Genomic DNA, 23,643 nt, shown 5'->3' with positions numbered 1-23,643 from the left:
GATGGTGGTGGTGATGGTGGTGATGGTGGTGGTGATGGTGGTGGTGGTGGTGATGGTGATGGTGGTGATGGTGGTGATGGTGGTGATGGTGATGGTGATGATTGATGGTGGTGGTGGTGATGGTGGTGATGGTGGTGGTGATGGTGGTGATGGTGGTGGTGATGGTGGTGATGGTGGTGATGGCAGTGATGGTGGTGGTGATGGTGGTGATGGTGGTGATGGCGGTGATGATGGTGGTGGTGGTGTTGGTGATGGTGGTGATGGTGGTGATGGTGGTGATGATGTTGGTGATGGGGACAACGGCAGCAGCGGCGCAGCCCCGGGATGGGCAGAGTTAAGGCCACTCTCATTCCTTCCACCCGAATTCCTGAGCTGACTTGGATGCGTCCCTGCGCGGCCCTGATTGCCTTTCCAGAGCCCTCCGCTCCCGGGGAAATGGGGAAAAAGCAACAAATTGCCCCAAAATGGGGGACGGGATCAGGGCCGTGGGCAGCGCATTTGGGGGCGGGTGAGAAAAATGATTCCATTGTGCTCAATGGGAGCATCGTTGTGGGGGGTGGGGGGGGTCCGCAGCAGGAGTGGGTGACACCATCCCCATTTTGGGTGAAAATGAGCAGATCCTCGCATTCGCCGTGCTGCTCTGTGTCCCCATTCCCACCACAGGGTTTGATGGCAGCGGGAGCTGCAGGTGACAGCGGTGCCCCCCCACAAAGGGTGGGGGGTGGAGGGGCCCGAGCCGGGGGGGGGGGGGGGGGGGCAGCCGGCGCGTCGCTGTTGATTCCCGGCCCTTTTTTCCACTGGAAAGTCCCGCCCGCAGCCAAGCCCTGGCCCCACTCCCGGCCCATAATGCAGCCAAGGGCCGGGTTGGTCCACCTGCTGCATAGAGGGCCGGGGGGGCTGCGTGGCGGTGCTGCCCCAACTCCCGCCGACCCCCCCTCACGGCCCCCACTGCCCGTTCCCACCTGGGGAAACTGAGGCACGGGAGGGGTCTGTGCCGGACCGTCGCCATATCCCCTTTGCACATAAAAGGGGGGTTTTGTACTACCTGTGGTGGGTTATTTGGGGGGGGGGGAGGGAGGGAGGGAGGAGGGGAGTTGTCCCAAAGCCGGGTCCGGGGGGGGTCACCTTCCTGGCTGCATCCCCCAAAGGTGGGTGGGTTTTGGCTGAGGGAGGGGGGCGGGGAACACACGGCGGGGCTGCGGGAGGTTCGGGGTCGGGTCGGGATGCTGCGGAAAGCGAAGAGGGTCGGGGAGGTCGTGGGGGTCTGAGGGCTGAGGGCGCAATAGAGAAGACGAGGGGGTTGGAGGATGAGGACGGCCGTGAGCGATGCTCGCAGCACCGCGCTGCCCTCCCCGGCTCCGTCCTTCCCGGATCCTTCCTCCCTTCCATCCACCCCTCCCTGGTCCAGTTCTGCTGCTGCTGACCGTCCCTCCGCATCTCCATCCTTCCCATCTCCATCTCTTCCCACCTTCATCCCTTTCCATTTCCACTCCTCCCCATCTCCACCCCTTCCCCGGATCCATCCCTTCCCATTTCATCTCCCCCCCCTCCGTCTCCATCCCTCCCCGGTCCCATCCTTCCCTGCATCCATCCCCATCCCTCCCCGCCACCCCCAGCCCCACACCCCATCCCGACCCGGACAACGGGGGCGGAAAGGATGGGGTGAGCCCCCTCCCCGCCCCATACACAGCCCCCATGCCCCAAGGACCCCCCTCCCCAACACACGCACAGCCTGATCTCAGCGTGCTCCCCCCCAGCTCCATGCATTCATTTCCACGGGTCACACATGGCTGGAGGGGGACATCTGGGGACCCTCCCCGCACTTGTTGGGAATCCCTTTATTGGAGACCCTCGTCCTGCAGCCCGGGGCCGCTCGAGGAGCCCCCACGTTCTTTTAAACCCGGGGGGGCGGTCCCTGCTATCACCTGACAGCCCCCAGCGCCCTCCCCATGGCTGGGGGGCTGACCTGCCTGGGAGGGGGACCACAGATGTCCGAAGAAGGCTCGTCCCCTCCTTCCCCCCCCAGTGCAGAGCTGGGGTGCAGACGTGGCGAGGAGGAGGGGGGGAGGTTTGAAGAGTCCATCGCTCCCCCCTCCCCCCCCCCCATTTTTGCAGCTTGATATGATCTGTAAAATGTCCCCCCCAACACCATACAGTGCCTTGGGGCGAGGGGACCCCCACCATCATCCTGAACCCCTCCCTGTGATGGGGGGCACATTTATAAAGCTGTGAGGGCTGGGTAGTCATGCTGGGTACTGTCCCCCTCCCTCCCCCCCCTAATTTTCATGCCCCCCTTTTTTTTCGAGGAGGGGAGAACGTACTGGGCCAATTCCAGGCAGAGGAATGGCCGAGGGGAGGGGGCTCTGTCGAGCTGGGGGGGGGGGGGGGGGGGCAAGGCGGTCCTCTGTCAGGAATTGGGGCTTGAACGCCTCAATAGGGGTCTTTAGGACCCCCGAGGTGGGGGGAGTCACTCCCTGAGAGCCCCCAGGATGTGATGAAATGGAGGGGGGGAGTTCATCCCTGTGGGACCCTCAGGATTTGATGGGGTGGGACTGGGGAATCGCAGCCCCTTGCCCCCCCCCCCGGGATGGCACGGGATGGAGGGATTGATCTCAGTCCCCCGGGATCCGCAGGATGTGATGTGATGGGGGTGGGGGTGGGGGGGGGCAGCTGAGCCCTCTGAGACCCCGAGGGTGGCACTGGAGGGGGTCTCGGCCCTCTGGGACCCCCAGGATGGGATGAAATGGGGGGATTAACTCCCCGAGACTCCCAGGGTGTGATGGGGGGGGATCTCAGCCCAGCGGGACCCCCAGGATGGGACATGACCTGGGGGTCTCAACTTCCCTGGACCTCCGAGATGTGACGGTAGAGGGTCTCAACCGCCCGCCCCCCCATCCCTCCCGGCGGGATGAGACCGGGGAATCTCAACACCCCAACCCCCCCCAGGACGGCACGGGGGGTTCTCCCCCTCCCACACCCCAACCCGTCGGATCACCGCGAGCACGGCCGCGTCCGTGTGTGCGTGCGGGCATGTGTTGGGTGGGTGGTGTGGGGGGGGGGCACTCACCCTGACCCCCCCTCTCCCCTCTCCCTCCCTCCCTCCCTCTCTACCCGCCGGTCCCGTCCCGGAGGAGGGTCGGGGGGGCCGTCCCGGCTCGGGTTACAGAGCCCGGGGGGCCGCGCCGGGACATATACGCGGCGTCGGGGCGGTGCGGCACTGCTCGGCCCGACGGACGGTGAGAGGGGCTCCGCCGCCCGCCATGCACGGCCGCCGCCCGCCCCGCTCCGCCGCTCTCTTCCTCCTCCTCCTCCTCGCGGCCGCCGCAGCCGCGCAGGACCGCGACCTCCGTGAGTGCCGCCCGCCGCCCCCCATCCCCTCCCCCCGCTCCACCCCGTCGGGACGCGGAGCTGCGGGATCCCTGCGGTGCGGTGGGGGTGCGGGGTGGGGGGAAAGTGGGGTGGAGGTGGAAGTTGTGGGGAGGGGGACAGCGTGGCGTGGAGGGGGGTGGGGGAAAAAGCGTGAAGGAGAACGTGAGATGGGGGGGGCGGTTTGGGGTATGTGGGGAAAGTGATGGAGAGAGTGTGAGGGTGGGGGGGTCAGTGTGAGGATGGGGGGGGACAGTGTGGGACAGTGGGGACGCGTGGGGCGGGGGGGACAGTGAGCGATACGTGGGGAAAGTTTGGGATAAGTGGGGAAAGTGATGGGGGCAGCGTGAGGGTGGGGGGGGCAGATGGGACGGTGCAGAGACAGTGGGGGAACAGCGGGAAGCGGGGGGGACAGCGTGGGATTTGTGGGGACTGCGTGAGGATGGTGGGGGGGACAGCGTGGGATGGAGGGGGACAGTGGGGACAGGTGGGAAAGTGTGAGGATTGCGGAGGGAATTGGGGGGAACTGGGATATGTGGGGACAGTGTGGGATAAATGGGGACAGTGTGAGGGTGGTGGGGGGGGGACACAGCAGGGAACAGTGTGGGACAGAAGGGGGTGTGTGAGGACAAAGGGGGGACGGTGTGGGGATAGGGGGACACGGATGGAGACAAAGTGGGGTGATGTGAGACAGGGGGAAGCGTGAGTGGGGGTGGGGACAGCGTGGGACACTGCAGGCTGTGTAAGGACGGGGGGAAATTGTCTGGGATGAGGGGGGGGGACAGCCTGGGAATGGGGTGTTTGGGCAGCATTGGGACCATAGGGTACAGATGGGACAGCAGGGCGCAGTATGGGGACAGAGAGCTGCGGTGTGGGGCAGCAGGGGACAGCCTGGGGGCACAGGTCCAGCCGGGGATGTGAGGTGGGGTCCCACTGGGGACGTGGGGTCCCACTGGGGACGTGAGTCCATCCTGGCCACCCCAGGGGGCCTCTGGGGACTCTGGAGCACCTCGTGGGGACACCAGGACACATCCGTGAGGCACGGGGACACCTCCTGGGGGGGATCTCAGGAACAGCTTCCATCCATGCAGGGGTACCTCGTGGGGACACGTCCCAGGGACCCTGGGGCGCCTCCTGAACACACGGGGTTGCCTCTTGGGACCCTGGGGTGTAGCCTGGGGAGGGACCCCAAGGCACAACACGGTGACTTTGGACCACCTGTGGGGGACCCCAGTTAGGGACACTTCTTGTGGACCCTCAGGCACCACATGGGGACTTCAGGGCCCCTCTTGGGGTCCCTGGGACATCTTTTGGGGACATTGGGACACTTCTTGGAGTCCCCAAGGAACAACCTGGAGACTTCGGGGCCCCTCTTGGGGTCCCTGGGACATCTTTTGGAGACCTCAGGGGACCACCTGGGGATGCTGAGGCTGAGTTTGGGAACAGTGGGACACCTTTTGAAGACCTTGGGGACACCGCTTGGGGACCTGAGGCACAACTGGGGACCCTGGGGCATCACCTGGGGACCTTAGGATCCTTTTTGTGGGCACCTCTCGGGGACACACCCTGCAGACCCCACGTCCCCTTTGGGCTCCCTGGGAGCACCGGGAATGGCCCCCCCAACCCCCCCTCCAGGTTCAATCCCACCAAAAAGTGCCGATTGTCCGCGAGGGTCCCCGTGTGGCACAGTGACACCAAACGCCATCGGGGTTGGGGACACTCCGGGGGAGGTCTCCTCACTTCCCCCCCCCTCCGCTGCGCACCGCCTCGCTGCTTGGGGAGCCTTCCTCCTCCTCCTCCTCCTCCTCCTCCTTTTCCTCCTCTGGATGGGATGGGGGCATCACATCCACCCCCCCCCCGCTGCCAAATCCCCGCGTTTCGCTCCGTCCCATGAATCGCTCCATTCATCGCGCACGGGAAAAGCAAACCGGGAGGGGAAGGAGGGTGGGATCGGGGAGAAGGGGGGAGGGGGGTGGGGGGTTCCCCATGCCACCACGGCGCGGGGGTGATGCCGTCCCCCCCCCTCCCCGCTCCTCCCCCCGCTTCCCCACCCCATCAACCCCGCAGCGGAGGCCGCCGGGGGCTGCGTGCAGGACGGGCAGAGCTACAGCGACAAGGACGTTTGGAAGCCAGAGCCGTGCCGGATCTGCGTGTGCGACACGGGGACCGTCCTGTGCGACGAGATCATCTGCGAGGAGCTGCGGGATTGCCCCAGCCCCGAAATCCCCTTCGGAGAGTGCTGCCCCGTCTGCCCCGCAGAGCCGCCCGCCGCCGCCCGTAATTTATTTATGACGCCCCCCCCCCCCCAAATAATCACTTTAATTGACCCCCCTCCCCCCACCGATAAATAAATTACCGTGCGCTTCTCGCCCCATGGATGGGGGCCGATCCATGGGGACGGCGGGGAAAAGGCAACTTGGGACCCCTCCCCCCCCATAGGGACCCCTCCACAGGGACCCCCCCTATAGGGAACCCCCCCAGACATCTCCTCTCGCCCCCAAACAGCCGCTTTCTGACTCTTTTATGCCCCTTCTCGCCCTTTTTGGGGGTCCTTTTGGGTTCTTTCGTTACCCCTTTTTGCCCTTTGTTCCTTTTATTGCCCCTTTTTTCTTCCATCTTCCCCTTTTTTGTCCTTATTTGCCCCCTTTTTTGACCCTTTTATCCTTTCATTACCTTTTTTTTGCACTTTTTACCCCATTCTTGACACTCTTTGCCCCTTTTGGGGGTCTTTCATTCCCCCTTTCCCCCCTTTTCCCTTTTTTGCCCAGTTTTTGCCCCCATTTGGCACTTTTTTGTCATTCTGGGCTCCTGGGGAACTTTTATTGCCCCCTTTTCCCCCTCCTGCCCATTATTTGCCATTTTTGGCCCTTTATTCTCACTTCTTCCTTCTTTTAGCCTCTTTTTTTCTCCTTTAATGCCCCCTTTTCACCTCTGTTTTCCCTTTTTTTGCCCTTATTGTTGATTTTTAGCCCTTTTTGGGGCTTCTTGGGACTTTTCTTCCCCCTCCCCTTTTTTTTTCTGCCCCATTTTGCCATTTTTTGCACATTTTTTGCCATTTTGGAGCCCCTCTTGTCCCTCCTGTTCCCCCTTTCCCCACTTATTGCCCCTTTTTATCTCCATTTGCCCGTTTTTCTCCTATTTTGGCCATTTTCAGGCTTTTTTTTGCCCCCCTTTTCCCCTTTTTTCTCCTCTTTTCCCACTTTTTGGCCTTCCTCTCCTCCCCTTTTTTGCTTTATTTTCCATTTTATTGTTGATTTTTGCCCTATTTTGACCTTTTTAACCATTTTTGCTTTTTTTTAACCTCTTTTTTACCCATTTCTGCCCCCCCCCCCTTTTTTTTTGCCTTAATTTACCTCGTTTTGGTCCCTTTTCACCCCTTTTTTGGCCTTACCTTTTATTCCTTTTATTCCCCCCCTTAATTTTTGTGTTTTTTTCCCCTTTTCCCATTTTTTGTCCCCCCCCCTTTGCACTTCTCCCCTCCTTTTTGCCCTCTTTTCCCCCCAGTTTTGACCACTTTCTCCCCATTTTTTTCATTCTCAGTACCCCCCCCCCCCCCAGTTTTGCACACCCAACCAAACCCCACGGGGGGGTCACAGCCTCAGGTTGGATTTGGGTTTGTTTTTCATCCCCACGGGGCTTTGGCTGCCCCAAATCTCCCATTATTCACCCCAATCCCATTTCCACCCCCAGGAAGAGGCGCTGACCCCATTTTTCCCACATCACCCCAACGCCCCCCCCCCCCCACCCCAATCCCCCCAAAACCCCAAAGTTGCCTTTTTTTAACCCTTTCCTGCCCCCAGCCATGGAGGGGTGAAGGGTTGAGCATCCCCCCCCCAACCCCAAGCGTGTTTCCCCGCTTCTGCGTGCTTCGCTTCTGGGGGGGCCCTGAACCCCCCCAGTGCCCCCCAGTGCCCCCCAGTTTGACCACCCCCTCCCCCCCCCCTCCTCGATCTAATTTCTCATTATTTCTCTCCCTTCCCAACAGGACAACCTGGCCCCAAGGTGAGGCTGTGCCCCCCTCCCTCCTCGTTTCCAACATAATCCCAAATTCTGGGGATTTTCACCTATTTTTTTTTTGGGGGGGGAACGGGGGAGGTGGGGAAAGGGTAGGGGCAGAATCCTTAGGCATGGGGATTTGGAATCATCTCCTCCTGGGGGGGTGTTTCACCTCCTGGGGTGGGTTGGTCACTTCTGGGGGGAAGGGAGGGGCGTCAGAAATTTGGGGGGGGGGGGCACAAGAGGGGCACCCCCACTCTCTCTCACCCCCATCTTTGCTTTGCAGGGACAGAAGGGAGAACCCGGAGATATTAAAGATGTAAGTGATGGGGAGCAGGGGGGGCCCCCAAATGGGATGGGGGGGGTTATTACCGTGGGGGTCTCCACGTGCCTTTCTCTCACCCTCCCATTCTTCTCCCCCCCCCCATGCAGGTTGTAGGACCCCGAGGGCCTCCTGGACCGCAGGTGGGAGCGCGTTTCTCCGGGCGCATTGCTGGAATATTTGTGGGAGGGGGTGGGAATTTTTTAGGGTGGGGGGGGGGGGGTGGAGCTGGGGAGAACTGATCCCCCCCTCACCTCCTTAGGGCCCGGCAGGAGAGCAGGGACAGCGAGGGGACCGCGGTGAGAAGGGGGAGAAGGTGAGCGCACCCCCAGAACTGGTGGTGGGAGGGGGGGGGGGGGCACAAAGCCCACCCCCCCCACCCCTCCCCAACCAACACAGAGCGTTTTGGGGTACAACGGTGCTGTGTCCCCCCCATAGGGTGCTCCTGGCCCCCGTGGAAGGGATGGAGAACCTGGCACCCCTGGGAACCCCGGCCCCCCGGCCCCCCCGGACCTCCTGGCCCCCCTGGACTTGGCGGAGTGAGTATTGAGGGATGGATGGGGGGTTGGGGGGGGCATTTTGGGGTGAGAAACGGCGGTTTTAGGGCTGAGCACTTTTCTGTTTGCAGAACTTTGCGGCGCAGATGGCGGGCGGCTTCGATGAGAAGGCGGGTGGAGCGCAGATGGGTGTCATGCAGGGACCCATGGTAAAGCCTCCCCCTCCCAAAGCCCCCTCCCACCCCAAAACCAGGGGTCCCTCCAGAGTTCGAGCTCCTCTCCCTCCAAAAAAACCCAAACCCAAACCCAGGGGTCTCATCCCCGCAGCTCCACTGTGGGACACGGGAGACCCCAGAGCATAGCCACCATTCTGGGGAGGGGTACCCTCTGTTTTTGCAGTCTGGGGTGGGGGTGTGATGGTGGTGACAGCCGCCCCCCCTCCCAGCTCTCCCATAAAACACTCCAAACCCACACCTGGGAGTCCCATAGGGGACCCTGTGCCATCACCACCGTTCCCAGGGGTCACCCTCTGATTTTTTGGGAGGGAGGTGATGGTAGTGATGACCACTTTGCTTCCCCCCCCCCCCAAAAAAAAAACCAACAAAACAACACACGCAGGGGTATCTCATCCCTATTGTGGGATGTAGGGGGTGTCTCGTCCCTGCAGCCTCACTGTGGGACGTGGAGGACCTGCAGCATCACCACAACTTGGGGGGGGGGGGTAACTTCTGTTTTTGGTGGGGGGGGATGATGGTGACGACAGCCACCTCGTCCCCTCCCCCGTGGTGACATTGTCCCTCATCTCTCTCCCTACAGGGCCCCATGGGACCCCGCGGCCCCCCTGGCCCCACTGGTGCACCTGTAAGTACCTGCAGCCCCCTGTGCTCTGGGGGGGTCTCTGGTTGGGTGTCCCACCCCCCCCCTCAATGCCACCCTCTACCCTCTCCCCACTTTAGGGTCCCCAAGGATTTCAAGGCAACCCCGGTGAGCCCGGCGAACCCGGTGCTGCTGTGAGTGTCCCCTTCTTGTCCCCACTTCTGCCCCCCTTTATGCCCCCCCTCAACTTGGGGACACACCTCCTGCTCCCCCCCCTCACCGCTGTCTCTCTGTCCCTTTTAGGGTCCGATGGGTCCCCGGGGACCTCCGGGACCACCTGGGAAACCCGGTGACGACGTGAGTCCCCCCATAACAGCGGTGCTGAGCACGGGCAGCTCAGTGCACTGATGCCCCCATTTCAAGTGCTGCTTCCTCTCCATTAAAACCCCATTATTTCCCTGCAGGGTGAGACAGGCAAACCTGGCAAATCTGGTGAACGTGGCCCCCCCGGCCCCCAGGTGAGGCAGCACTGGGCTGAACGCTGCCCCCCTCGCTGCCCCCAACCCTTTTTCTCCCCCCCTCTCCATCTCAAATTCATCCTCACCCTATTCCTCCCCGCAGGGCGCTCGTGGCTTCCCTGGGACTCCTGGTCTCCCCGGAGTGAAAGGCCACCGAGTGAGTGCCCCCCACCCCACGCTGCCCCCCCATCACTTATATCCCACTGTGCCCCCCCCCATAACATTGTTTCTGCCTCTCTCCCTTCCCCCCCCCCAACCAGGGCTACCCCGGTTTGGACGGTGCCAAAGGAGAGGCTGGGGCTCCCGGAGCCAAGGTGAGTGGGGGGCGACCACCTCCATGGTGTGGGGATGTGCACCCCAACCCGGGCTCATCCTCTCTCGACCCTTTTTCCCATATAGGGTGAATCTGGTTCACCGGGTGAGAACGGCTCCCCTGGCCCTATGGTGAGTGCGGCGGGCGGGCGTAGGGGAAACTGAGGCACAGAATGGGGGGTCAGACCCCATAACCTCTGCACTGTGCCCCCTCCACCCTGGCAGGGACCCCGTGGGCTGCCTGGAGAGAGAGGACGTCCCGGCCCCTCCGGCGCTGCGGTGAGTGTGACAATGGCCCTATGGCACGGGGCTGTGGGAGGGGGGATCGGGGTGCTGTGACCCCCCCCGTGACTGCCGTCTCCCTCCAGGGTGCTCGTGGCAATGATGGTCTCCCCGGCCCTGCTGGACCCCCTGTAAGTATGGGGCCGCTTTGACCCCGCACCCCAACATTCTGCTGTACATTCTGCTGTTGTACGGGAGCCCCCCCAGCCTGGGCAGCCCCCCCACACTTTCCTGTCCCCCCAGGGACCCGTCGGCCCCGCCGGAGCCCCCGGCTTCCCCGGAGCCCCCGGATCGAAGGTAAGGGCTGAGCAGAGGGACGTGCGGGGAGGATTGGGGGGGGAAACTGAGGCACGGTGCCCCATCTCACCCCATTTCTCTCCCCCCAGGGTGAAGCTGGCCCCACTGGTGCACGGGGTCCCGAGGGTGCCCAAGGACCCCGCGGCGAATCCGGCACCCCCGGCTCTCCCGGCCCCGCTGGCGCACCCGTAAGTGTCCCCACTGGTGTCACATCCCTGGGATGTCCCATCCTCGTGGCATCCCCCTTGGCTCGGGAGCTGTGGGGAGTCTGTGGGGGTGGATCCGAGCGGCAGGGGGGTTATCCTGTGCTTGGGGATGGGGAAACTGAGGCACGAGGTGAGAGATGTTTCACTCTTCTTCTAGGGTAACCCTGGGACTGACGGCATCCCCGGTGCCAAGGGCTCAGCGGTGAGTATGGACCAGGGTGGGAAGAGGGGAGGGGTCCCAGAACCTTTGGGGTGGAGCTGGTGGGACAGTGGGGACGCTGGGAGTCATAAGGATGCTGGAAGATGGAGGGTGGTTGGGGGGTATGGTGAAGATTCTGGGGACACTGGAGGTGCTGTAGGGGGGATGGGGGGATTGGGTTTTGGGGCATTGGGGGTTGTGAGGATGCGGGGATCACTGTGAGATGCTGGGGGGGTATGGGAGGATGATGAGGATTGTGGGATGCTGGGGGATGTGTGGGAGTGCTGGGGGCCGTGGAGTCGTGGGCAGGATGCTGTGGGATGCTGGGGGCCATGGGGCCATTAACGGACATGGGGCTATGCCGTGCCCCCCCCTGACGGCTGCTGTCTGCCCGCAGGGCGCCCCAGGCATTGCAGGCGCTCCAGGATTCCCCGGCCCGCGCGGCCCCCCCGGACCCCAAGGTGCCACCGGACCACTGGGACCTAAAGGACAGACGGTAAGAGACCCCCTGAGACCCCACATGGGGACCGCGGGTGAAGCCCCGCCCACTGCCGTGTGACTCCGCCCACTGCAGAAGTAGCCCCGCCCACTTTGTCACAGCCCCCGCCCATCGTGCCACAGGACACGCCCCCGTGCAGGACCCCGCTGTGGGTCACTCTCTGCCCCCTCCCCAAATGCCCCACAGTCTCTCCCAGGAGACCCTTTTCTTGTCCCCAAAGGGGCCACTGGGATGGGGTGGGAATGGGATGGGTAATGAGATTGGGGTGGGATGGAATGGGATGGAGATGGGATGGGGATGGGATGGGATGGAATGGGAATGGGATGGGGATGGGATGGAATGGGAATGGGAATGGGATGGGGATGGAATGGGATGGGGATGGGATGGGGATGGGATGGGATGGGGATGGGATGGGGATGGGATGGGGGATGGGATGGGATGGGATGGGGGATGGGATGGGGATGGGATGGAGATGGGATGGGGGATGGGATGGGGATGGGATGGGATGGAGATGGGATGGGCACATGGGTATAGGGACAGGAAGGAGGATGAGGAAAGAGCTGGGGACATGGATGGTGATGGGGAGAAGAATAGGGTTGAGGATATGGGAAATGGGAGATGAGAAAGGGGATGGGGCTGGAGAATAAGGTGGAGATTAAGAAGGGGACAGCTATGGTTTGGGATTGAGATGAGGATGGGGACACAGCTGGGAATAGATGGAGACAGGAGTGGGAGGGATGAGCAGAGTAAGAGGAATGGAGTCAGGGGTACAGATGGCGATAAAATGGGAACAGTGATGGAGTGGAAATAGAGACAGGAACAAAACTGGGGAGCAGGAAGGGGATGAGGGACAGGGACAGCGTGGGGACAGAGATGGAATGGAGATGGGGATGGGAAAGGCATGGGGACAGGGATTTGATGGGACAAGGATGGGGACAAGGATGCAGATAGGGGTGAAGATAGGGGTAGGGGGCAGGAAGAGTGCTGGAGAGATGGGGACGGAGATGGAGATGGGATGGGGATATAAATGGGGATGGGATGGGAATGAGGCCAGGAATGGGAGTGAGAATTGGGATGGGAACAGGGCTGGGGTTGAGATGGGGACCACGATGGGGGCACTGAGAGTCCATTGCCCACCTCCCCCTCTTCCCCCAGGGTGAACCCGGCATCGCAGGCTTCAAGGGCGAGCAAGGACCGAAGGGCGAGACGGTGAGTTTTGGGGGGGCCCATCCAGCCCCCGCCATCTGGGGAGGACCCCGCTGCGGGGCCGCGTCTCTAACGAACCTCTTCCCCTAACGAGGCCCCTCGAGGGGCAGCGTCCCCCCTCCTGCAGCAGGGGGTGGAGGGGGAACAATGGGCTCTGTGTTAGGGCCGCGCTGTGCCCCCCCCTCGGCCCCGGGGCCGGGGACATTCCCCCATCGCTTCATTAACCAACCTCAATGCGTGGGGCCGCTTCCCACTGTGGGGCCGCTGAGCCCCGGCGCCGTCGTGACATGCGGCATCGTGTGGACCCCCGGAGATGGGGGGTTTTGGTTGGGGGGGGGGGAGCTGCGAGCTGAACCCCAGCCCCCAACCCGTCCTGGTTTGCTGCTCTGACCCCTTTTCCTCCTCTTCCTCAGGGCCCCGCAGGACCCCAAGGTGCCCCCGGGCCGGCTGGCGAGGAAGGCAAGAGAGGAGCTCGTGGTGAACCTGGTGCCGCTGGCCCTGTGGGCCCCCCCGGAGAAAGGGTGCGTGCAGAGTGCTGCCCCCCACCTTCAAAAAGAAAACAGAAAAACCCCACAACCAGCCCTGACTTCGCCCCTCTTCTTCCTCCATAGGGCGCTCCTGGCAATCGTGGATTCCCCGGGCAGGACGGGCTGGCCGGACCCAAGGTGGGATCATGGGGTTATGGGGGGGTCCTATAGGGAGTGCTGACTCCCTGTGCCCCTCCCCCTCCAACCTGTGCCCCCCTCCCACCCCACAAAGGGTGCTCCAGGTGAACGCGGCCCCGCTGGTCTCGCCGGTCCCAAAGGTGCCACCGGTGACCCCGGACGTCCCGGAGAGCCTGGGCTGCCCGGAGCGAGGGTGAGAGCTGGGGGGAGCCTCCTCCCCATGGGGGGGGTGGGGGTGCTGGGGGGCTCAGGTAGGGGCAGAAGGATGTGGAGTGGTGGTGGGGGCTGCTGAGGTCAGTGAGGAGGGATTTGGGGGCAGTTCAGGGGGTTTTGCAGCTGGTTAGGGGACGTTTGGGGTTGGTTGAGGAACATTTGGGGTTGGTTGAGGAGATTGGAGGTTGGTTAAGGAACATTTGGGGTTTGTTAAGGAGCATTTGTGTTGATTCAGGAGCATTTGGGGTTGGTCAGGGAACAATTGAGGTTTGTTACAGAGCATTTGGGGTTGGTTAAGGAGCTTTTGGGGTTGATTCTGTTGGTTTTAGCCAAGAAGTGCTTTGTCATGAAGGTGGTCTTTGGGGTTGGTTCAGGTGCAGTTTGGGGTTGGTTGAGTTGGTCTTTGGGGTTGGTTCAGGTGCACTTTGGGGTTGGTTCAGGTGCACTTGGGGTTGGTTCAGGTGCACTTTGGGGTTGGCTCAGGTGCACTTTGGGGTTTGGTTCAGGTGCTCTTTGGGGTTGGTTCAGGTGCTCTTTGGGGTTTGGTTCAGGTGCTCTTTGGGGTTGGTTCAGGTGCACTTTGGGGTTGGTTCAGGTGCTCTTTGGGGTTTGGTTCAGGTGCTCTTTGGGGTTGGTTCAGGTGCACTTTGGGGTTGGTTCAGGTGCTCTTTGGGGTTGGTTCAGGTGCTCTTTGGGGTTTGGTTCAGGTGCTCTTTGGGGTTGGTTCAGGTGCACTTTGGGGTTGGTTCAGGTGCACTTGGGGTTGGATCAGGTGCACTTTGGGGTTGGTTGAGGTGCTCTTTGGGGTTGGTTCAGGTGCACTTGGGGTTGGTTCAGGTGCACTTTGGGGTTGGTTCAGGTGCACTTGGGGTTGGTTCAGGTGCTCTTTGGGGTTGGTTCAGGTGCTCTTTGGGGTTAGTTCAGGTGCTCTTTGGGGTTGGTTCAGGTGCTCTTTGGCTCTAATCAAGGTGAACTTTGGGATCAGCTGAGATGCACTTACGGGTAGTTATGGTGCAGGTGGGGCTCATTACAGTGCATTTGGGGTGAAGGTGCTCTTTGGTGCTAATTAATGTTCTCTGTGGGGTGACTTAGGATGCATTTGGGATGAGTTAAGTTGCTTTTTGGGGTTACCAAAGATGCACCTTGGGGTTACTAAAGAAGCTCTTAAAGGGTATGCAGCCCCCTGTGCCCTTCATCCCTCATCCCAGCCTTGGAGCTGGGCAGGACAGGGGCTCCCAGTGTGTCCCCCTCCCGGCTGGGGGTCCCCACCTGCTGCAGCCCCCATTGCTTCCTTCCCCCACAGGGTCTCACCGGCCGCCCTGGCGATGCGGGACCTCAAGGCAAAGTTGGTCCGACTGTAAGTGATGCTCCATGGGGGGAGAAGGGGGAGGAAGGAGGGTTGGGGGTGGCTGTTGTGACCCACGCTGATGTTCCCCTCCCCATATAGGGTGCTCCTGGCGAGGATGGCCGCCCCGGCCCTCCCGGCCCTCAGGGTGCTCGTGGGCAGCCCGGTGTGATGGGTTTCCCCGGTCCCAAAGGTGCTAATGTGAGTATTGATCTTTGTGAGTTTTCTGCCCCAAAATGGAGCAGTGAAGGTCAGTGCAGGTTTGATCCCATCCTCTGTCCTCCCTGTAGGGTGAACCTGGAAAAGCTGGTGAGAAAGGACTGCCTGGTGCCCCAGGGCTGCGGGTGAGCTCCTTCTGCCACTCTGACCCCATAAAATCACCTTTTGGGGTTTCCCCTGCACTGTGCTCTGTGTGTGGTTGGGGAAACTGAGGCACAGGGCTGAGTGCCGGGGATTTCTCCTCTGCAGGGTCTTCCTGGAAAGGATGGGGAGACAGGAGCTGCTGGACCCCCCGGACCCGCTGTGAGTGTCACTGCTTCTCTTTTTGGGGACAGATGTGTGAAAGGTGGGGCTGGGGGATGTAGCCCCCAGATCTGGGTGGGAGACCACCCCAGGTGTGCTGGAGATACAGGGTGGGCAAAACCTCCAGTGTTGAAATGTTGGGGATTTTGTGTCCCAGATGCCCCATCCCGATGTGATTTTGATTTTGTCCAAAATCTTGGGGCGGGTGAGGAGCTGCAAAGGGGTGAATCCGGGATGGGGGGGGAGTGTCTCAGAGCCATCACTGCTGTCCTTCCTTTAGGGTCCTGTGGGTGAGAGAGGAGAGCAAGGAGCCCCCGGTCCTTCCGGATTCCAGGTGAGTGGGGACACATTTTGGGGGGGGGGTTGGGGTGATGCAGGTGGGCACCCCCCTAATACCTCTCCTTGTCCCCAAACAGGGACTGCCTGGACCACCAGGTCCCCCTGGAGAGAGCGGCAAACCCGGAGACCAGGTGAGGCCATTCATCCCTGGGCTGCAAGGGGGGCTTTGCCCTCTCTGACCCCCCCCCCAGCACTGACTCCCCCCAGTGCTGACTCCTGGCTTTCCCCTCCTCTCTGCAGGGTGTTCCTGGAGAAGCTGGTGCCCCCGGTCTTGTTGGTCCCAGAGTGAGTATTGCTCATCCTCTTGCTTGGGGACGGGGATCCTCCTGTCCCACAAAGGTTTGGGGGGCTCAGGGGGGAGCAGAATCCAAACAACTCCACCAAAGCCACTGGACCCTCACAGTTCCAGTGACTCAGTGTCCCCTCTCCTCCCAGTTCACCCCAATCCCACTTGGGATGGATGCACTGCCCTCTGGCCTGAAGACAGTGCCATTGTCTCCCTCACCATAACCTTGGGGGGCTTCTCTCTCATTGTCTCCCCCCACTATAGGGTGAACGTGGATTCCCCGGTGAACGTGGCTCTCCTGGTGCCCAAGGGCTGCAGGGTCCCCGTGGGCTGCCCGGAACACCTGGCACTGACGGACCTAAGGTGGGTGACAGAGGGTGGGTGGCACAGTGCCACCACCACGGATCCGTGATGCCATCGGAGCCCCAATGACCGCATCGCTGTTCTGCTTTTAGGGTGCAACCGGTCCGGCTGGCCCCAACGGTGCCCAGGGTCCCCCAGGGCTGCAGGGAATGCCTGGTGAGAGAGGAGCAGCTGGCATTGCTGGCCCCAAGGGTGACCGGGTAAGGTGATGCATCCCATAAGTGTCCTGAGTGAGATCAGGTCTCGGCTCGGCTCACACTCATCCCATCCCACAGGGAGATGTTGGTGAGAAAGGACCTGAGGGAGCTCCGGGCAAGGACGGCGCACGTGTAAGTGGGACATGGCCATGAGGTGGGCTGGCAAAGGATGCTCACAGAGACCACGTCCTCATCTGTCTCTCTCCCATAGGGTCTGACGGGTCCCATTGGTCCCCCTGGCCCCGCTGGCCCCAATGGCGAGAAGGTGAGAGCAGCATCACAACGCCCCACGGTGCGCCCCATGGAATGACCCCAGTGCCTCCACCTCTCCATCTTTTCTTTTCCAGGGTGAATCCGGCCCTCCTGGTCCATCTGGTGCTGCCGGTGCCCGTGGAGCCCCTGTAAGCACAATGTCTACAGCCCCTGGGTGCCTCTAACCATAACCCTAAACCCCCATCACCCCCCTTATCAACCTCCCCCATCTCTCTCTGTTAGGGCGAGCGTGGCGAGCCCGGTGCCCCTGGTCCTGCTGGATTTGCTGGTCCCCCGGTGAGTGTTTCACCCCAAAGCCCCCATCACACAGCCACGTTATCACCCCGTGTCCTCACCCCACTCATGGTGGCTGCTGTCCCCATCAGGGTGCCGACGGACAACCTGGTGCCAAAGGCGAGCAGGGAGAGCCTGGGCAGAAGGGTGACGCCGGCGCTCCCGGTCCCCAAGGTCCTTCCGGCGCTCCTGGCCCTCAGGTACAGCCCCAAAATGGGGCAAATCCCCAAATTTGGGACATCACAGCCCCAGTGCAGCTCCCGTTTGTATTTGTAACCTGTTTTTCTCTCCTTCCCAGGGTCCAACTGGTGTCACTGGTCCCAAAGGAGCTCGCGGGGCTCAGGGTCCCCCTGTGAGTACCAGAGGGGTGGGCTGCAGGATGGGGAAGGAGTGGTCATGGGGCTGAGCTGTGTCTGAGCCTTGTTTCTCCTCTCTCTCTGTTCACTGATTCTATGATTCCCTCCCCAGGGAGCCACGGGATTCCCCGGAGCCGCCGGCCGCGTGGGACCACCCGGCCCTAATGTGAGTCTGGGGGCGTTCTGGGATTGCCCCCACCTGGGCTTTGGGTGCTGCTTCCCTGTGCTGCGTGTTGGAGGGGGCACTGTGTCCCTACACGAGCACCTGGGGTTTTCCTCCTCAAGCCTTTGATGCCGACTTTTGGCCATTCCAATGATAGAAAAGAACTTTTCCAAGGAAAAGAGCTCCCCGACCAAGCGGCGCTGTGATGTGGGTGATGAAGATTGGCCACCTCTGGTTTGCGCCAACGCTGCTTTCCTTCCCTTTAGGGTAACCCAGGCCCCCCTGGACCCCCTGGCTCTGCTGGCAAAGATGGCCCCAAGGGTGTTCGTGGCGATGCCGGCCCCCCTGGCCGTGCTGGAGACCCCGGCCTCCAAGGCCCCGCCGGCCCCCCCGGCGAGAAGGGCGAACCCGGCGAGGACGGCCCTGCGGTGAGGATTTCGGGGGTCTCCTCCCTCTGTGCACCCCCTGACTGCACGGTGCCATTGTTCTGGGTCTGATCCCCCTCTCTGTTGCCCTGCAGGGTCCCGACGGCCCCCCCGGACCTCAAGGCTTGGCAGGACAGCGTGGTATCGTGGGTCTCCCAGGACAGCGTGGTGAGAGAGGCTTCCCCGGACTGCCAGGGCCATCGGTGAGTGGGTGGCTCTCATTCGGGTGCACTGAATCCTATGTGGTTGCAGATATGTGGGGGCCTTAATGCTCTGGAGCCCGTCTCAGGGGTCTCTAGCCCCTCGGTGCAGCCCGTGGAGACACCGTTTCCAGGTGGTTTGGGGTTTTGCAAAGCTCCTTTTCCCCACCAGGAGCCGCTGGTGCAAGGCGTAAAGCCGGGGCAGGAAAACCATTGGTGGTTATTTGTTGCAGGGGGGTCTGGGAGCCATAAAAAACGGGGAAGGGGCTGCGCTGGGGTCTCTCCCACTCATGCACTTTTTCCCTCTCTTTCAGGGAGAACCTGGAAAACAAGGAGCACCTGGCTCTGCAGGCGACCGAGGTCCCCCCGGCCCCGTGGGCCCCCCTGGGCTGACAGGTCCCGCTGGAGAACCCGGGCGTGAGGTAAGCAAAACCCCAGCATCGTCACACCAGCACCGGGCATCACCGACCTCATGGCACAGCTCAGCTCCCGGAGCTCCCTGGTGTCTTTTCTCCAGCGTTGAAAGGAGACTTTGCACAAATGCTGCTCCACCCCAGGGTTGTAACATCCTCTCTTCCTCCTAGGGCAACCCCGGTGCTGACGGACCCCCGGGCAGGGATGGTGCAGCTGGCGTGAAGGTGGGCTTCCCATTCGCACCCCATCAGTGCTCACTGTCCCTGTGCCAAAAGCCATGGGGTTTTGCACAGATCTGACCTCCCCACCCTCTGCTCACAGGGTGATCGTGGTGAGACCGGCCCTGTGGGTGCCCCTGGTGCTCCCGGAGCCCCCGGTGCTCCTGGTCCCGTTGGTCCCACTGGAAAACAAGGAGACAGAGGCGAGACGGTGAGTGCTGCATGAGGGTTTAGGGTCTCATTATGGCTGAAAATCTGCTGTGATTCCCCTCGAGGTTTGTTCCTTGCACCAGTGCTCCAGCTGAGGGCATTTAAAGATGCTTTGAGGCATGGGCAGCTGCTGATCGTCACTGTTGCTTGGATTTGGGGTATGGTGGGAGGGACTGATTCAGACACCCCTGAAATCCTAAATTCACGGCTTCGAGGTGGTGTTTGAGGTCACTGGCACCTTCTGATGTCCTTTTTTTTCTCCCTGCAGGGTGCACAAGGGCCCATGGGTCCCTCTGGTCCCGCTGGAGCTCGAGGAATGCCGGTGAGTGATGCTGAGCACACCAGCACATCCCACGTGCAAAGTGCGGGGTGCTGCGTGCCGGGCAGGGCTCTGCCCACCCTGAGCCCAACACGGCCATGTCCCCACTTCAGGGTCCCCAAGGGCCTCGTGGTGACAAAGGTGAGACAGGAGAGGCTGGAGAGAGAGGGCTGAAGGGCCACCGCGGCTTCACCGGTCTGCAGGGTCTGCCTGGACCACCCGTAAGTTGGTTTGGGGAGCGCTGAGCCCCCCTGTGGGATGCGGCTCCTTTGGGGTCTCTGTGGCCACCGAGGCTCTGCCAGGGCTGATATGCTGACCACAGAGCTGTAACCACCCCGGCTTCCTCCTCAGGGCCCTTCTGGAGACCAAGGTGCTGCCGGTCCCGCTGGTCCCTCCGGTCCCAGAGTAAGTCCTGGCAGTGGTGTTTGGGGTGGTGAAAGGGGAAGGAGCAGCAGTGCCCTCTCTGGGCACCTGCAGCCTCTGTTAGCTCCTGATTGCTCGTTAGCACCAGGAGTTAACGGCTCCCCATCGCCTTCCCTGACCTGAGGCCGTGCAATGCCTTCAACCCCCGTTTTGGGGCTCTCTCCTAGGGTCCCCCTGGTCCCGTCGGTCCCTCTGGCAAAGACGGCTCCAATGGCATGCCTGGCCCCATCGGTCCTCCCGGTCCCCGCGGACGGAGCGGTGAACCTGGCCCTGCGGTGAGTCCCAGTGTGGGGAGGCAGGGAATGGAGTCCAGCTCGCAGAGCAGCCCATCAGCATCACTTCCTTCTCCCATAGGGTCCTCCTGGAAACCCCGGTCCTCCCGGTCCTCCCGGTCCCCCGGGCACCGGCATCGACATGTCAGCTTTTGCCGGACTGGGTCAGACAGAGAAGGGCCCCGACCCCATCCGCTACATGAGGGCAGACGAGGCGGCCGGAGGGCTGCGACAGCACGACGTGGAGGTGGACGCCACGCTCAAATCCCTCAACAATCAGATCGAGAGCATCCGCAGCCCTGAGGGATCCAAGAAGAACCCAGCCAGGACCTGCCGTGACATCAAGCTCTGCCATCCCGACTGGAAGAGCGGTAAGAGCTCCGTGTCTGCCTCTCCCATCCTCCCCTCCTCCCCAAAGAAGAGCATCCCCAGCATCCTTGCACCGACCTGCACTCAGCTTGGGTGTTAGGAAAGGCTTCTGCTCCATAAGAGTGGTTGGGCACCGGACTGGGCTGCGCAGGGAGGTGGGGCAGTCGCTGTCCCCAGAGGTGTTGGGGAGCTGTGGAGATGTGACACCTGGGAACGTGGCTTCGTGGGGATGTGGCAGCAGTTGGACTTATCTTAGAGGTCTTTTCCAGTCTTAATGACTCTGTGCTTCTATCAGTGGGCATGGTGGTGATGGGTGGACATTTAGACTTGGTGATCTTTGAGGTCTTAATGACTCCTAGCCCTCCCCAACCCCGTGAACATTCCATTTGTCCTCCCCGCTGCAGGAGATTACTGGATTGACCCGAACCAGGGCTGCACCTTGGACGCCATCAAAGTTTTCTGCAACATGGAGACGGGCGAGACCTGTGTCTACCCGACCCCCAGCAGCATCCCCAAGAAGAACTGGTGGACCAGCAAGTCAAAGGACAAGAAGCACGTTTGGTTTGCAGAGACCATCAACGGCGGTTTCCACGTAAGTGTCCCCCGGGCGTCCTTTTGGAGGATTGATCCCACCTGGGATGTCCTTCCTTGCAGTTATGTTGATGGATTTTAATGAAGTTTTAGAGGGTGATTTTTGAAGGAATAGAGTTGGGTCAGTTTAGCTCCACAAATCAAAGGAAAAGGATGGGATGGAGCAGCTGAGGTCCCTCTGTTTGTTTGGCCCAGAAAAGATGAGGATGAGGGGAGGCCTCACGGTCCTAAAGCCCTTTGTGACCCCTTATGGCCCTACAGCAGTGTTAGGAAAAAGTTCTGCCCCAGAGGGTGTTGGGCATGGAACAGCCCTGAGGTGCTGGAGCTCAGGGAGCATTGGGAAAATGCTCTCAGGCATCGAGTTTGGGTTTTGGGTCAGGTCCTGTGTATCCTGATGTACAGAGGGCAATCAGCTCATGGGTGGGCTTCAAGGACCTTTCCAACCCAGCCATTCCATGGTTCTGTGATCTTTAAGGACCTTTCCAACCCAGCCATTCCATGGTTCTGTGATCTTTAAGGACTTTTCTAACCCAGCCATTCCATGGTTCTATGATCTGTAAGGACCTTTCCAACCCAGCCATTCCATGGTTCTGTGATCTTTAAGGACCTTTCCAACCCAGCCATTCCATGGTTCTGTGATCTTTAAGGACCTTTCCAACCCAGCCATTCCATGGTTCTGTGATCTTTAAGGACCTTTCCAACCCAGCCATTCCATGGTTCTGTGATCTTTAAGGACCTTTCCAACCCAGCCATTCCATGGTTCTGTGATCTTTAAGGACCTTTCCAACCCAGCCATTCCATGGTTCTGTGATCTGTAAGGACCTTTCCAACCCAGCCATTCCATGGTTCTGTGATCTTTAAGGACCTTTCCAACCCAGCCATTCCATGGTTCTGTGATCCTTAAGGACTCTTCTAACCCAACTATTCTGCTATTCTATTGGTTTTATGATCTTTAAGGATCCTTCCAATCCAAACCATTCCATGATTTTTTTTCAGCCATCTGGGAACCTGAAGTGTGGAAGTCTTCCCAAAAAGCCCGCAGGCTTTAACTCCTCACCTCTTCCCTCCAGTTTAGCTACGGCGATGAGAACCTGTCCCCCAACACCGCCAGCATCCAGATGACCTTCCTGCGCCTCCTGTCCACCGAGGGCTCCCAGAACGTCACCTACCACTGCAAGAACAGCATCGCCTACATGGACGAGGAGACGGGCAACCTGAAGAAAGCCATCCTCATCCAGGGATCCAACGACGTGGAGATCAGAGCTGAGGGCAACAGCAGGTTCACCTACAGCGTCTTGGAGGACGGCTGCACGGTAGGTTGCCGGGCGCCTGCAAAAGAAAGGTGTAGATGGGGAGGTGGGGTTGAGGCTGTGGGGATGGGTCCGGAGCAGCTGACAGCATCCCTGCCTTCCTTTTTTCCCCAGAAACACACTGGCAAATGGGGCAAGACTGTCATCGAGTACCGGTCGCAGAAGACCTCGCGCCTGCCCATTGTAGATATTGCACCTATGGACATTGGCGGAGCCGAGCAGGAGTTTGGCGTGGATATTGGCCCAGTCTGCTTCTTGTAAAAAGAGTTGTTTTATTTGTGTGTTTGTTGTTTGTTTGTTTGTTGGTTTTTGTTTTGTTTTTTTTAAAAAAAGGAATCCAGCCCAATACCATAAAAGCAAACCAATCCCACCCCGAGGACCCGTACGTTCCCATCACAACTTCTGCACTGAACGGATGGCACGACCCCGTGCTCCCCTTCGGGACCCTCCAGCGCCGTCACCGGGCAGACTGCGACATAAAACCATGGGCTTATTTATTTATTGCCTTCCTGGAAGGCCTATTTTTTTTAAGTCGGGTGGAGGTGGGAATCAATCTGGCAGGTATGACGGCCCCTCCCCATAAAGGGATCTGGCAAACGCAGGTATCGTGAATCCCCTCCCCTCCCCGTGTATCACAGCAGGAGTGCTAATGTATCATACAACAGAAATGGTGCTATTCTTGTAAAACAAGTCTGTATTTTTTAACATCAGTTGATATAAAAACAAAAAAAAACTTTTGGTGGAAAGTAAAGCAGCTGTGCGGGTCCTTCTTGTGTTTGTTTGCTGTCCAGCCCCTTCCCTTTGCCCCCCTCTAAGGGTTTGGGGTCAGATCTCAGACTTACAGGTTATAGATATGGAAAGAGGAAGAAACCACGACTAAACAAATCCCTCAGACAAAGAAAAAATCCCTCTGACACTCCTTCCTCAGGTCCCATTTTGTGCACGTACAATTTAAGGACAGATTCTGCAGAACTGAAAGTGGAAGAGTTCACGGCCATGGGGTGCACACACGGACTCCTTGTAATAAAGCAGCTCTGCCTTTAAGCTTTATTAAAACACGACATATGTAAATGCTGCTCTTAAGCAGCTTGCTAATTGGAGGGAAAGCCCCGGAAGTTTAATTGTTTTTAACTATCTTCAAAAAAATTAGCCCAGTGACCCCGTGAGAGCTGCTGGCCCACAGGTTTCACCACAGCACTGCTGTTACAGGGCCAGCTTTTTGCACCAGCTGATAGCAGTCCTTCATTAAGAGAAATTATAACTTGAAAGGATTAAAAACCCCTTTAAAGAAATGCTACTTTGGGGCCCTGGTCTCAGTTTTAAGTGCTGGCAGCTGGCAATGCTGCAGCTGAAGCACCTGAGGCAGCTTTCCAGGGCTGGG

The 23,643-nt window shown here is 60.3% G+C and overlaps 1 protein-coding gene across 1 annotated transcript; it reads left to right on the top strand.

Moving 5' to 3' along the window:
* Positions 1-3,180: 3,180 nt before the first annotated feature.
* On the top strand, positions 3,181-23,013 carry COL2A1 (collagen type II alpha 1 chain). Its single transcript, XM_085212247.1, is given in 55 exon segments — positions 3,181-3,348; positions 5,434-5,643; positions 7,352-7,368; positions 7,649-7,681; positions 7,795-7,827; positions 7,947-8,000; positions 8,123-8,168; positions 8,171-8,223; positions 8,313-8,390; positions 8,998-9,042; positions 9,138-9,191; positions 9,301-9,354; positions 9,462-9,515; positions 9,619-9,672; positions 9,776-9,829; positions 9,915-9,959; positions 10,053-10,106; positions 10,196-10,240; positions 10,353-10,406; positions 10,496-10,594; positions 10,770-10,814; positions 11,209-11,307; positions 12,466-12,519; positions 12,930-13,037; positions 13,128-13,181; positions 13,276-13,374; positions 14,698-14,751; positions 14,842-14,940; positions 15,030-15,083; positions 15,208-15,261; positions 15,542-15,595; positions 15,678-15,731; positions 15,841-15,885; positions 16,151-16,249; positions 16,342-16,449; positions 16,525-16,578; positions 16,658-16,711; positions 16,794-16,847; positions 16,942-16,995; positions 17,085-17,192; positions 17,291-17,344; positions 17,461-17,514; positions 17,778-17,939; positions 18,032-18,139; positions 18,451-18,558; positions 18,721-18,774; positions 18,872-18,979; positions 19,247-19,300; positions 19,411-19,518; positions 19,649-19,702; positions 19,888-19,995; positions 20,075-20,363; positions 20,766-20,953; positions 22,023-22,265; positions 22,377-23,013. Coding segments are annotated over 55 exon segments (4,467 nt in total). The 5' UTR covers positions 3,181-3,260; the 3' UTR covers positions 22,524-23,013.
* The last annotated feature ends 630 nt before the right edge of the window (positions 23,014-23,643 follow it).

This window comes from Meleagris gallopavo, chromosome 31 (genome assembly GCF_905368555.1).
Source record: "Meleagris gallopavo chromosome 31, MGAL_WU_HG_1.1, whole genome shotgun sequence".
NCBI lineage: Eukaryota > Metazoa > Chordata > Aves > Galliformes > Phasianidae > Meleagris > Meleagris gallopavo.
This window is presented reverse-complemented; position numbering and strand designations above follow the sequence as displayed.